The 15,742-nt window shown below is 31.8% G+C and overlaps 2 protein-coding genes, 1 non-coding gene and 1 pseudogene across 3 annotated transcripts; all 4 read right to left on the reverse strand.

Moving 5' to 3' along the window:
* Window positions 1-606: 606 nt before the first annotated feature.
* LOC107021503 (cinnamoyl-CoA reductase-like SNL6) lies at window positions 607-3,298 on the reverse strand. The gene is made up of 5 exons (XM_015222179.2): window positions 3,069-3,298; window positions 2,711-2,868; window positions 1,780-1,959; window positions 1,349-1,680; window positions 607-1,045 (listed from the first exon to the last, which is right to left on the reverse strand). The coding sequence occupies exons 1-5, from the start codon at window positions 3,199-3,201 to the stop codon at window positions 913-915; spliced, it is 936 nt and encodes a 311-aa protein (XP_015077665.1). The 5' UTR covers window positions 3,202-3,298; the 3' UTR covers window positions 607-912.
* A 3,759-nt stretch (window positions 3,299-7,057) lies between these two features.
* Window positions 7,058-7,161, reverse strand: LOC114077734. The gene has a single exon (XR_003579102.1). It is a non-coding gene; the product is annotated as a U6 spliceosomal RNA (small nuclear RNA).
* Window positions 7,162-9,341: 2,180 nt separating this feature from the next.
* LOC107023551 (zeatin O-glucosyltransferase-like) lies at window positions 9,342-11,152 on the reverse strand. Its single transcript, XM_015224277.2, has one exon. The coding sequence runs from the start codon at window positions 10,884-10,886 to the stop codon at window positions 9,504-9,506; it is 1,383 nt and encodes a 460-aa protein (XP_015079763.1). The 5' UTR covers window positions 10,887-11,152; the 3' UTR covers window positions 9,342-9,503.
* A 725-nt stretch (window positions 11,153-11,877) lies between these two features.
* Window positions 11,878-14,227, reverse strand: LOC107023550 (annotated as a pseudogene).
* Between the last annotated feature and the right edge of the window lie 1,515 nt (window positions 14,228-15,742).

A 15,742-nucleotide genomic window follows, 5' to 3' on the forward strand; every position in this document is an offset into this window, starting at 1 on the left:
ATCGAAAAATCTTAAATATATAAATACAAAGTTGGTATATACTTACCATGTTTATATATTGACAATCAAAATATACAAACGAAAATACCCATAGCAAACATAACTTAGCTATGAAGTGCAATTAAACAAGCTAAGAAGACTTATTAAGTTTAATCTCTTTGCTAGTAGTGAAATTTTCTCTTATCACTCTATATAAGGAAAAATGACAAATATACCCTTGAACTATCGGAAATGGTATATAGATACCCTTCGTATATTTTTGGGACATTGATACTCCTGCCGTCCAAAAACTAGAGCATATATACTCTTTATACTAATGGACATACACGTGTCATAATCTTATCCATCGATTCAACATTAATTAAAAATCATATTGCCGGATAAGACGATTGTGTCACGTCTCCCTATTTAGTCTTCCGTTAGAGTGAAGGACGTATATATGCTCTAATTTTTACAAGGCAGGGACACCAATCTCCCAAAAATATAATGAAATGTATTTGTATACTATTTACGATAATTTAGATATGTATTTGGCACTTTTCCCTTCTATATACATCCACTAGCTAGCAGCTATATAAAGTTGGACTTGCAAGTAAACGAGTAGACTTAAAGTAACCATCACATTTTTGCACATAAAAGACAACTCATAATTCACATGGCGTTTTTTAATTTATTGACTTTTGTACATAAACATGATTACATGCCTTGCATTTAGCCATCTATGTGTCCTCTCTTTTTCTTTCATTTTAGGAGTTACTTTTTCTCCCATCACATCAAACATGTTTAGTAACTTGCCTACTTTGGAAGTGGGGGTTTGGGAAAAATAATTTTATCGCATTTGATTTGCACTTGGACATTATTTGTACACTTCGATAAGAGATTCAGATCCCTTTGATTTAATATGTTATTTTTTCATGATAAGCAAATGTCTTGATTTGCATTTTGGTCCATCATCTGAGGCTGGCATCCTCTAAAGTCAACCATAAGCTTGTTTAATTTCTTGTTGCTGATCCTTTGTTGTATTATCGTTGTGTCTTCCTCCAAACTATCATATTCCAAAACCAAAATTATTAGTTATGTATATTTGAAAGAATTCATTTGCAACGAAGAGGGTTCAGATGTACCCTTGCGGTACCCCTAAGACAAATATCTAGTCGAATTTAACTTATTATATGCAATGATAATATAAGAAATTCTTTTCACACTATCAGATCAACTTTACATGTTGTAACATGTAGTGATAAGTCTCACTTTTTATGAAGATCTTTGATAGTATTAAAGTTTGAATGTAACTAGTTTAACTCTATCCATAAACCAAATGAACAAAAATGAGGTGAACTAGTAATACCTTTGAGGTGGAGAAGGCAAAGGGGACAACATTTGGACAAGTTTAAGAGCATCTTGTTTTTGGTTAATGATGTGATTGAAGCACAAATATCTACCATATGATGCTATATCTTCATAAACACAAATGTGGGCATCCACCAAGAAATCAAGATCAACAGTCACAAACACACCATCTTCATACATCTCAGCTGCCCCTTTAAGATAAGGATTAGTAATGGTTAATTCAGGACCCATTAACAGTCCTGAGTTAATAGTCACCATGTTTATTCCTCTATCCATTGCCAATCCCCAAGCTGTCTTCTCTGCTAGTGTTTTCGACATAGCATACCATAACTGTCCATTTCAAAGTCAGAAATTTCGTTAAAAAATATTCGTATAAAATGTGCATGTAAATAATACTCGAAAAGAAGAACACATGATAAATATGGATACCTTGAATTTACGACAAAAGTTGATGTCAGTCCAATGTCTTTCATCAATAGATGGTGCATCATGTCCCCAAATAATTGTAGTTGCTGACGAAGTAAAAACTACTTTTTCTATTGTGTCTGTTTGTGCGCATGCTTCCAATACATTATGTGCTGCCCTCACCTCCACTTCTCCCATTTCTTCCTGTAATCGTCGATGATTTATTAAAAATAATTAAATAAAATTGTATATTTTTTTATGACATTATATTGTATATGTTATTCTTATATGTTTGTTTTAACTTGTCCCTTTCATTCAACTGCTAGCTGCCTAATTGATCATGCTCCTTAAATAGTGAGTACTTATCTAAATAATGTTTTGACTTATAAGTATCTGCGTAACGAAATATGTAACCTCATACGTGTACAGTAACCGGCTCTATTAATTAGAATTATATAGTTTTTTCTCTTTCATTATTATTGTTTATTTTTATTCTGCTAGTATATTAAAAAATATATTTTTCGTTTTAGTTATTTTAACATCAAAAGAGAGTCATATATACTAAGATAGATATTTCTTCATCGAAAAATTACACAGTATAGCTAGATAAAGATATTTCATATTAACACTCTTTTACTTATAAGTATCTGTGTAACGAAACTCTAGCTCCTACATAATTGATAGTTACTTCAATAATGATTTCTTAAATGGTGCATAAGTTTAGCAATAATAATAAACAAGATAATGGTATTTTAGTTATGGTGATGCATAAGTTTTTTTTACACATTTTTCCTTCTTCCTGGTCACTACAAAATCCTCGATTGAACAAAATCATTTTATTAAATGATAAATAACACTAACTTCCACACTGTAAACACATGCTAGCTAGCTATAGAAATTAATAAGAAAATTAAAAAAACAACAAACTTGTATTGAAAGTAATAAGGTTACGTACATCGTAAGTAGGATAATCTGCTGGAGATTCAAAGTTGTAGAACAAACCAGAACAACCCTTCAAAGCATCAAGAATACTATGGTAATCAAAAGGGTCCGACTCAAATATCTTCAATTTCTTCTCTTCACATTCAATCCCCTTCAACGACGACGACTCGCCTAAGAAGGAAATGAACAAGTGGTTATACGTCTCTGTCTCAAATTATTTATCGTTTTTAAACTGAAAAAATACAAACACCCTATGTCGGTCATTATGATTTTTTAAATGTCAATTGAAGTGTATAATAGTCAAAACCCTTCCTAATTTATGTTAGTGTACAATACAAATACGACAGATGATTTGAGATGGACAATCTTACCATGATTTTGAATAGCTGCATGAACAGTGTAACCTCTCTTGAGAAGACGTTTTACTAGCTTTGTGCCTAATCGAGTGGAAGCGTCCATTACACATATTGTATTGAAAATACAATTGTAAGAAGCAGGAGCCATTTTGAGATTATAAATTGATTCCTATTTTTAAGTCAAATAGACAACTTTTTTTTTCTATATTAGAGAGAGAACTAAATTTATGTTTTGGTGTACAAATCTGAAGGGAGATATGGGTATATAAAGCAAGTAAAAGAGAAAGCTACAAGATGGTCCTAACTAGCCATCCCAATAATGAGAGGGACTTTTTTCCCTTTTTATTTATTTTTATTTATGAGTGGACTTATAATAAATACAAACTATGGAAAATACTGAGACTTAGGTGGTGTATGGTACCAAGGAAAATATTAAATTTTTGAAAAATTATTTTGATCAATCAAACATGTGTAAATTAGAAAAAAAAATGTTGTTTCTTGATTCTAGATAGAGAAAAAGGACAAATATATCCATAAACTATCGTAAATGGTATGCAGATATCCTCCCTCATACTTTTGAGATATTGGTGCTCCTGTCATCCAAAAACTAGAGCTTATATTTTCTCCACTCTAATGGAAGACTAAATAAAAATATGTGACACAATCTTATCCGTCAATCCAACATTTAATAAAAGTCGACCGATGGATAAGATTATGACACATGTATCTTCGTTGATATAAAGGGTATATATGCTTTAGTTTTTAGACCGGCGGGAGCACCAATATCCCAAAAGTATAACAAATGCTATCTGCATACCATTTACGATAGTTCGAAATATGTTTTTTTCCTTTTTCCTACTAGATATAACCTTATAATTCCTGCTAGATATAACCTTTATAAGTTACACGGCATACCTTAATATTCAATTGTTACAATATACAAAAATTGACGATCTATAAATATAATTTCAATTAGTCAAAGAGTTAATTAAACTTGTTCTAGAACTATACGAAATGTAACATATTTGTTATCAACTTAATAGTTTAAACTCATTATGTCAACATCTTAGTTAAGGCTAAATTTGCCTTATTTTTGGATAGCAAAAAGTTAGCACCATATGATATCGTGTTATCTAATTAAAGATTATTATTTTTGGATAGCAAAAACTTAGCATCCGGTGATGCCTTATGTTACGTAATTGAAAATTATTTTTGATTGATTATCTCGACTTTTATCTTATCATTAAAAGTTCGATGATTATCCTATATTGTTCTATCTCATGTGTTGGTTAATTAAGAGAAAGGGCTTATTATGGTTGACATCTACTAACTGTGCAACTGTAATAGCTGTACTCATTCATTGTTATATTTAGCTAATAAATGCATCTACACGTTGACCGGATTTTCAATAAACTCCCAACTCCCCTCTACGTGCGTTAGATTAAATGCACACACCTATATACAACAAACATCATATTACTCCCTTTTTTGACTTTATCATCTTTACTAAAAAAAAATATATTATTTTAGAAGTTAAAAATAATATTTTAAATTCTTTTTACTATTAATTATTATATTATACAATAGTATAAACACTTCAATATAATATAAAGTAGAGTAATAAAAAAATTTATTTTAAGTGATATTTTTTTTACTAGGCATATTTTGAATTTTGAAATGCAAGGAGTATTACTATTTACACCAACATATGACTTTCGCAACACGGAAAAATTAAATGATTGAATTGAGTAATATTTTATTGGTCAATTGTATTGTTGATACTTGGGTCGCTGTATTTATTAAAATATTCAAGGATTATTTTGTTTTCTTAGTGATGTCATAAATTTGATTAATATAATGTTATCGACTCTGAGATTCTTGTGGGTGAATAATTAATTTTATTTCTCCCTTCCCCACTCTTGGAAAAAATAATGAAAGAAAGATATAGCTAGATTTTGTAACAATCGTCTTTTTTTTCTTTTACGTAGCACATGGCAATATATCTAGGTTACAGAACTTCATATAAAAATAAAGTCATTAAATTGTCGTAAGACAGAATGAGATATGTGTAACAACTCTAATTTGAGAAACTAGAACGTAACCCAAGTGGCATCCGATTTTGTAACATAGACAACTTATTTTAAATAATAAATACTAAATATTTTAAAAATGGAGGAAGTAGAAAAAATTGCTTAACTATAGTTTTAAATCAATATCATAATATATATGAATTCTACCTATATTTTTGAATAACTGTGTATATTACTATTTATTAAGAGTTTTTTATCATATATTGCCATATTGGAAAAGATACATCTTGATACATGTATTTTTATTATCTGATACACTAAAATAAGGAAAGAAGCAGACAAAATGGGGAGGGAGAAATGGAGATAATCATATATTACCATATACAAGCAAATCACACTAGATACACACATATACATATCTTTATATGTATTTGAGATATCAGCTACATAGGAGAGTAGCGAGTAAGATGGAAGGGAGGCGAGTGAGATTTGTTATGTATCTCAAATACATGTGAAACCACTTGGATATAATGTATCAAAAACAAATTACCTAATTTTAACTTTATGTATCTCGAAATAAATGTATTTAAACGCATCAAAAGCTGATAAGATTTGTAATATCGAAAACTAAAATGTACCTAAGTAATTAGTTTCTAAAATGGTGAAATTTCAATGTTTCTCTAGTATTTACACTTCCAAGTTAGCGCTGCTTAACGTTTCGTTATTATATTAAAATTTCATGAAATTAAATTAAAACTTTGCTTGTGTTTTTGGACTACCGAAAATGTCTCTCTTGAAATAATTATATCTTGTGCGGATTAAAAATATTTAAACTAGATCTATTTGGACAGAGGAGAAAAGGCATATTATCTCATTGCCTGACCCATGCATCCCAAAAATTATATTCAAATTATTAGTAATAATGTAACATCATGTTCTTACTTTCCATGATCGATTATAATAGGTTATCATCATTTCGTAGTTTTCTTCAATTATTACTGTAGTGGTGTCATATTCGAGAGTGAGTACACAATTTTATTATAACTAGAAGAGTTTGTCACGTTGTAGCATTCTCGGAGTTGATAACTCAGCTAATATTTATTATCTTAAAAAGTCATCAATTTTCTTTATGCCAATTTTTTTTTAACAAAAAAAAAAAAATTCTACGGTAATAATTATTAGTTGAGTCATCTTTAGAGAAATCAACTAATTATTCTCGTTAGGAAAAAATGAGCATATATACCCTTTATACTAACGAATATACATGTGTCATAATCTTATCCACGGATCCAATATTTATTAAATATCGAATCGACGGATAAGATTGCATCATGTGCCCTTATTTAGTCTTCCATTAGAATGAAGGACATATATACTCTAGTTTTTGAAAGACAGAAATACCAATATTTCAAAAAAATAACAGAAACTATCTGCATACTGACCATTTACAATCGTTCGGAATATACATTATCATTTATTCCTTTTCGTTAAGTATTACTCCAAATACGAATTAATTCAAATAAATAAGACAAAAAACATTGAGATTTATATATATAGTAAGTGCGTTTCACATGTTTAAAAATCATTTCAACGTTATGGAGATAGCAAATAATTTGATGATTATTAGATGAGTGTCTGGTGCACCATTATATATTGGGGCCACCAAGTAATATAATACAAATAAATAGGTAAAACTCACCTTCAAGGACAATTTTCATCGGGCAACCCGTAAAATTCTATTATAAATGATTTAAATATGTGCTGGTAGATTATTAAAAGTGACAAAATAATCTTTGATATCATGATTTATTAAAATTTATATTTATGCTTCAATTCAAATTCAATACTTCATAGCTTTTTAATTACTACTATGTTTTCTAATGAAGTATGAGTACCTTAAACAGTTATAATAAGAAGAATAGCTTATCCGCTTATAATGTCAATTTAGAAATAGTTTTTCTTTTTCTAAAGAAAAGATATTTGGACCATTTCTGAATTTGTGTGTGTTATTATTACGCATGGGTCATGCTAATCTTTTCTGTATTGTACTAATTTTATTGGATGTCTCCAAAGGAAAATCGAAATAGTCAATTTTCGAACTTTAACTAAATACATTCACGGTGAAAGAGTCAATAAAAAATAATCATTTTATTGATATTCATGATCCAGTTGGGCCGTTCAATGCTTACTTCAGTTACTTTTACTTGTTCACATTTCACAATATTAAAAATATATTTTTAATTTATTTATCACTTTTCAGAACAACACTTTATGTTTTTCTATTTTCTCATATTTAATTAATCAAAAAAATTTGAAAAATGAGCGCCAAATAAAAAAAATGACTTTTCTAAAAAATTAGGAAATGAATTGCATTTCTCCTCCTCGTTACCCTCAAAAACCACCACCACCACCACCCTGCGCGACCAACCCCCTCCCCTATCTATTCTCATAGTTTGGTTTTAGATACCAAATGATTTTAGGATACTATTTTTTACTTGTATAAGAAGCACAAGAAATAAGTAAAAACTCATTTTGATTTTCCAAAAAAATGTTTCTTTATAAACGATTTCCTTCATATCAAACACACCACATATTATTATTTTGTCCATGATTATATTTATTTTAATATTAATTACTTATTTCCTGAGATTAAACATCACTTAATAATGAATTTTTATATATATATATTTTATATATATATATATATATATAAAATCTAAAATGAATAAGTAAAAGTGAACAGATCGAAGAAGTATTTTAAATACCGTCCTAAATGATAAGGAACAAGAGAATCCAAGCTACAATGCAACTAGTTGATAGATGAAGTGATTGGAGTTAAATAGATGAAATGCATTTGGTTAGCTAGATAGTTATAATCAACAAGCTTAGTTTCATTTTGAAAATTGGGGATTAATATACTATTACAATTATTTAACCTCTAGTCATTCATCCACTTGCAACTATTACTAGGCATCCTAAAATTCATTGCATATCGTACAATTACTAGGCATCCCAAAATTCATTGTATATACTTTATTGTACTAATTTTTTTTTTAAATTATTGCTTTTATAAATTTTCATGATTATCAATTTACATGTTAAAATTTATTAGCTTTTGCCAAACGTTACAGCCAAATCCAATGTTGATACGTAGATTCTCATTAATATATATATTTTTTTGTCTAAATCTTATATTTTTCTTAAGAAATTTATTAAATATTTATAAGGATTTAACTGTTAATTCAGTAAATATTATGTAAAGCGAAATTATTATTTGCACCAATTTTAAATTTGAGAATTAAGCACTATTAAGAAGAATAAATTCTTTAATATAAGAGTAAATAATTGTTATTATTTATTGTCTTGAATTTCTAAAGTGATATTTCATTTTAAACAAATTTTTTTTAAAAAATAACACTTATTTTGAGATAGAGGGAATATTATTATACTCTGTCCCACCTCAATATTAACACATTATGTAGGATTTGTTTGCACATTAGCACTGCCATGGCTGCTTCAAGTAATTAAAATTGAGGGAGTGTAAAGTATTCTTCAGAAATTGAGCGAATTAGATAGTCTTTTTCCAACATAGGTTGTGGTGCAGTAATAAAATTGTTCCACCCTTAATTAGGGGTCGCAAATTCGAGCTTTGTCTATAGTGAAAATCTGTTGGAGTGCCACATTCGAATTAACCATGTAGTGTGCGGTTTAGATATAGTTCGAACTCAATAGTGTGTAAAAGGTGTTTATACATATTTTTATACTATTATACAAACTCATCCCGTTATTGAGTTTTTTGTCTCCTACAAACTCCAACCCACGGAATTCCATTTAAAATGGATCAAAATCATCAGTCTATCAAATTGTTTCAACTTTTAACCAGAATTTCTAAATATAATCCCAACAAACTTCAAGCTTTAATTTGTCAAGAATTTAAATATATGAGTTCTCAAGCTTTTTCCGACAATTGGAGTTATTGTCGTTTTCCTATGTATTTCAAAATTACATACAAAATGGGCTAAATTGGTGTGATTTGAAAATAGGGAAAGTTTCATAAGCAACTATATTAGTGCCCTTTCTTTTATGTGAAAACAATTATTTACCATTTTAAAGAAAAATAGCAATAATTTTTTCTTTCAAAACATAGTATACACACTGTGTGCGCATCCAGTTTCATTATATATACACTGATACGTTGTATATACACTATAACATATAAACAGTATGTGTGCATCCAAATTTTTTGAAGGTATACATGTATCAATGTATATAAATTTGAGATTTATATACATTCACAAAACATTATGTATATATAGTATTTATACATTACAAAGATCTTATTCCCAGAGTTAACATAATCGAATATGAGAACATTAACAAAGCCAAATACAGCATAACATTTTGAGATACACAGTGGAATTTAGTTATTGGTAATATTAGATATGAAAGATTCCATTTCTTTGCGTGCAAGTCCTCCATGGCTAACAGAGTTCTTGATCTTATTACTCAACTCCACCGCCCTCTGCCTCATCTCTTCTCCTTCTGGCGTACCCATCAACGTCTTGACAGCTTTCTCAATTGCTGCAGCTGGTACTATTTCCTCTCTGCGACTCCATTTCCACACAGAGATTCCAATCTTCAACACGTTTGTTATGAACACTGTGTTATAAGGCTGGTCAACATGGACAGGCCAAGATGCTATGGGAACTCCCATGCTAATACTTTCCAAACAAGAGTTCCATCCGCAGTGACTCATAAACCCACCTGTTGATCGATGTCCCAAAATTTCCAATTGAGGCGCCCAATTTCTCACAACCATTCCTCTTCCTTCCACTCTTTCCTCAAATCCTTCTGGCAATACAACCTTCCCATCTTTCCCCTCGGAATTATCCTCCGTGTCCAACCTTTTATCATCTGCCTCTCTTATTACCCATATAAATTTATGGTTGCTCTGTTCTAAACCAAGTGCGAGCTCATTGGCTTGCTCTTGTGAAAATGTAGTGGTTGTCCCAAATGACACGAATATTACCGAGTTAACCTCTTGCTTGTCGAGAAATTCCAGGGACGCACTCTTATTGTACAAGTCAACTGATGATTCGAGCAGCATGTGAAATGGACCAAGACACCACACTGGCGAATTATCCTCTGTATGAATGGCAAATGAATGAAGATACTTGTCTTCGAGTTCTCTGAAGGAGTTCAAGACAGCTCCTGAATTTAGCTTCCATTCACGTTCTTCTTGTATATACTCTTCCATATGTGGCCCAAAAGTACTCTCCACCGTTGGAAACTCATCGCCTAGTTCCTGAATCAATTTGTCCTGATCTTCATCAACTATATGAAGAACTTGTCGGGTAGTCGAATACCTAACGAAAGATGAAAAGAAGTGAAAAGAATAACACTTGATGTTGGGTATTGAATCCAGATCACTTATATAAGTTATCATCAAACAATCATGAATGACGACCAATCTTTTACCAGTATTTTTGGAGAGTATATGGCATTTTTCACAAATAGACTTCCCTAGATTTTCCAACAACAAATCTTTATCACTTTCTGTCTCAGTTGAAGGTACTGAGAGGTCACAGAAATGCAAATTTTCATCAGTGGCGTTTCGTCGAACACCTTGCAGGCGTTTCTTCAAATCGTGGTTTCTAGCAGTGAGGCAGAGGAAGTGTACAGGAACGTTGTGTGAAGCAATGAAGCGAGAAAGGAGAAATAGTGGGTTGAGATGGCCATGTTCAGGCCATGGAACCATCGCTACTATGACTTCATTGAGCACTGATGAGTTGTCGATAGCCATTGACCCAAAAAAATCTGAGAATTGGAAATGAAACAAATGTTGATAGCGATGTCAATGCCGGACTGGAGTGGAGTGGTTGGTTGATTGATTGATAAAAGGACCCGACAAACTTTGTTGATTGATTGACAGAAGGACCCGCCATTGTTGGTTGTATATATCCAGCATTATATGCTCCACCAATATTTTTTAAAAGGTGGCTTGTAATTATAAATATGGTCACATAAAGTATTAGAAAATAGATAATTTATTACACAAGTATAAATAATTTAATATTTTAACTTTTTATTAATAAGAGAACTATTATTTGTTAAAAATATTTTTTTATCGTACTATACTATTTATCCTCTAAAAGAAAATAATTAATAACCCCACTAGTATAATAAAAACATCACTTCGTTATTAGTTTACTTTTTAAATAGCTAGATAAAATATAATAATTATGAGACATGTGACAATTAAAATAAAATCACTTTTAAAATAGCTAGATAAAATATAATAATTATGAGACATGTGACAAAACTATGAAGAGCAATGATAAGTGAAAAAAGTAAAATTTTGCAACCTATTTTTAAAAGAAAGGTTATGTAATACATCTCATTACTTTCACGCTGTTACCAAATAGGAAAGATCCGATACTAAAATTTATTATTTGATGATTCTCAATCTTCTTATCTCTATGAATTAAAAATCAATAAGTATCATTCAATTATTCAATAATTATGAGGGTCAACAATGTTAACTAAATATTTTAACACGTAATTTATGTAAGATATGTTAGGCGAGCCTTAAGCGTTGTGGGTTGGGTGTTCGTAAATCTACAATCGAATACTTAAGGAGTAAGTCTTACCAAACTTTATTTCACACTTGAGTCTCAAGACATTATGCTAGATCCCCGCCTTAAGACGAGCCTCAAAAACGAGTTCCAACAGAGTTTATTAAAATGCATATAAGCCACACATTACCCATTTAATCTTTGCTCTTAACTTGGCTCTTTGCCTTCGCAAAGTAGGGGTGCAGTGCTACTGATATCTCCAGAGAAATGCTGTTGCTAAAGCGGTCCACGTCTGTTCAAGTGGGACTCCCAAAAAGCTGCATGGATATGAAAATCTTTGGCTCCACTCTATGCTAAACCTGTTAACAACTTGAGTAATGCTGGACGGATTCGCCTTTATTTGTTTTTATTAAGATTAAAATCCTGAATTTAAATGTATATTTGAATGATGAAGATGTTGTATTTGAATTTGAAAAAAATATTAGCACCCTGTTAAAATATATATAATTCATCATTCAAGTACAAAAATCTGGAGATTAAGGGTGTGTTTGGTATGAAAGGAAAATGTTTTCCTATGGTGAATAAAAAATATTTTTAGAATATGATTTTTAGTGTTTGATATGTGAATGAAAAATATTTTTAAAAAATATCTTTTATTTTTACTAGAGTAAGAAAATAAATTTTGAAATTGAAATTTTGGGTGAAAAAATAAAATTGAAAATATTTTTTAGAAATTGATGTAATTTTTTAAAAAATATAATTTGAAGTTGGATGAGAGTTTTGAAAAATATTTTCCTTAACTTTTAAAGGGAAGTCATTTTCCTTAATTTTGACAAAAATAAGTTGATTTGGATAGTATTTTCCAAAACTTTTGTTCTAACCAAACATGAAAAAATTAAAAAATATTTTTCAGAAAATATTTTACTACGTACATAACACACCCTAAGAAAAGATCTTATTCCCAGAGGTAACACTACAAATAATATAATCGAATATGAGAATTTTAACAAAGCCAAATACAACATACCATTTTGAGATTCGCAATAGAATTTAGTTATTGGTAATGTTAGATATGAAAGATTCCATCTCCTTGCGCGCAAGTCCTCCATGGCTAACAGAGTTTTTGATCTTATTACTCAACTCCACCGCCCTTTGCCTCGTCTCTTCTCCTTCTGGTGTACTCATCAACGTCTTGACAGCATTCTCAATTGCTGCAGCTGGTACTATTTCCTCTCTGCGACTCCATTTCCACACAAAGATTCCAATCTTCAACACGTTCTTTATAACCACCGTGTTATAAGGCTGGTCAACATGGACAGGCCAAGATGCTATAGGAACTCCCATGCTAATAATTTCCATACAAGAGTTCCATCCGCAGTGACTCATAAATCCTCCTGTTGACGTATGTCCCAGGATTTCCAATTGTGGCGCCCAATTTCTAACCACCATTCCTCTTCCTTCCACTCTTTTCTCGAACCCTTCAGCTAATACAACCCTCCCATCTTTCCCCTCGGAATTATTCTCCGTGTCCAACCTTTTGTCATCTGCATCTCTTACTACCCATATAAATTTATAGTTGCTCTGTCTAAACCAAGCGCGACCTCATTGACTTGCTCTTGTGACAATGTAGTAGTTGTTCCAAATGACACGAATATAACAGAGTTAGCATCTTGCTTGTCGAGAAATTCCAGGGACACATGTCGAACACTCCTATTGCACGAATCAACTGATGATTGGAGCAGCATGTGAAATGGACCAAGACACCACACTGGCATATTATCCTCTGCATGAATGGCAAGTGAATCAAGATACTTGCCTTCGAATTCTCTGAAGGAGTTCATGACAACCCCTGAATTTAGCTTCCATTCACGTTCTTCTTGTATATACTTCTCCAGATGTGGCCCAAAAGTGCTCTCCACCGTTGGAAACTCATCGCCTAGTTCCTGAATCAACTTGTCTTGATCTTCATCAACTATATGAACAACTTGTCGGAAAGTCAAATACCTAACGAAAGATGAAATGGAGTGGAAAGAATAACACTTGATGTTGGGTATCGAATGCAGATCCTTTATATAAGTTATCATCAAACAATCATGAACGATGACCAACCTTTTCGTATTTTTCGAGAGTATATGGCATTTTCCGCAAATAGACTCCCCTAGCTTTTCCAACAACAAATCTTTATCACTTTCTGCCTCAGTTGTAGGTACTCAGAGGTCACAGAAATGTAAATTTTCATCAGTGGCATTTCGTCGAACACCTTGAAGGCGTTTCTTCACATCGTGGTTTCGAGCAGTGAGGCAGAGGAAGTGTACAGGAATGTTGTGTGAAGCAATGAAGCGAGAAAGGAGAAACAGTGGATTGAGATGGCCATGTTCAGGCCATGGAACCATCGCTACAATTACTTCATTCAGCTGAAGATTATTCTCTAATGAATTGTTGATAGCCATTTGACAAAAAATAAATGATAGATCTGAGTGTGTTGTGAAGAAAATCAAGTTTTTGTATGCGTGTAAGGCAACTCCAACTTGCGACTATTTTGAATAAATAATAATAATAAAGTAACTCATGAGCAAGCAAATAATATAACGGTAAAATAGTTGGAATGTAATGTCACGACCCAAAAATGGGCGTGATGGCACTCGTCTTATCCCACCAAGACAAGTCAGCCTAAAACCCAATATCTAACAAAGTGCGGAAGTAAATGACAATCCAATAACAATTTCTTTTATGAAACCAAGTCATATTAATTCAATCCCCAAAACCAGGTTGTCACGTGCACAAGCCTCTAATGTAAATATTAGAATTTGAAATAAAATAGAAGTCTAACATGAAGTTGTTTTTCAAGTAAAAACAAAGTCATAAACTGGAGTAGGAAAGTTCGCTGAGATGACAAACAGCTACCTCACAATCCTCCACAAGATGCCTCGGAAACGAAGAGAATGGAAGGTATCACAAAAATCCGAGCTCGTGACCTACAAAAATTTGTAGAAGCAAGGGGTGAGTACCAAACCACGCGGTACCCAACAAGCAAACCTCTAAACACAAGTTAAGTGAACAAAATACGGGTACTCCTTACGCCCTATCTAAACCTCCACGTTACAGCCTAACAGTTTACCAACACACCACTCAATAACCACACTCTATCAGTTTACACATTCTCAATAACAACTCAATATTCAACAGTCACAAGCTTCACAGAGAAATAATCACAAGATCAGCAAAACACATGTTCAAGTTCATCAATAATAAAAATGTGCAATGCCATGAGATGCAATGTCAAATATCGTGATGCATGTCTTTCCTAACGATACACACCCGCTGTCTCTCAGGCCGGGACCCATGGGGGACATATCTGTCCATGCATCTGTCGCGGCGCACGACACGACCCTCGATAAAATAGTAACCTTCGCGGCGCGCGATACGTCCCTCGAAATATAATATCCATCGCGGCGCGCGATACGACCCTCGGAAATAGTACATCATCCTCTTACCACAACCATGTCTCAGATACAATGCAAATGACATGCTCAAATGAAAAGGAGGAGATAACCATTTGATAACAAAGCACAATTTACAACAAGAAATACAACACCAACAATTAAACAACAAGTCTCCAAATCATTCTCAACATCACACAAGGAAATACACGAATTTCGTACGCTTAACAAGAGTTTAGAAATCCACTTGCCTTAACCACTCGAATAATTACTCTGGGACTTGAGCCTTCCCTTTCCGTTGAGCTTCCAAATCGATGCAATCTATGCAAGTATATATATTCACAATAAGGTTTCAGAACTAACAACACTCACACTTTTATGTGTTTAATCTTGACCTAAAAATACACCCCAAATTTATAATCAAATTTGTAATTCTCGATGTCAATTAACATTTCAACTATCATAATTCGATTGGTATTTATATAATATGATATATCTAATATTTAATTACTTAATTTAATATTCCAAAACTTAACCCATAATGTGATAAGAATAAGAAATTAAATTAAATTATCTACTAACCACACATAATATAGCAATCATTACCTATATATATATATATATATATATATATTTGCATTAAA

Source organism: Solanum pennellii, chromosome 6 (assembly GCF_001406875.1).
Source record: "Solanum pennellii chromosome 6, SPENNV200".
Classification (NCBI taxonomy): domain Eukaryota; kingdom Viridiplantae; phylum Streptophyta; class Magnoliopsida; order Solanales; family Solanaceae; genus Solanum; species Solanum pennellii.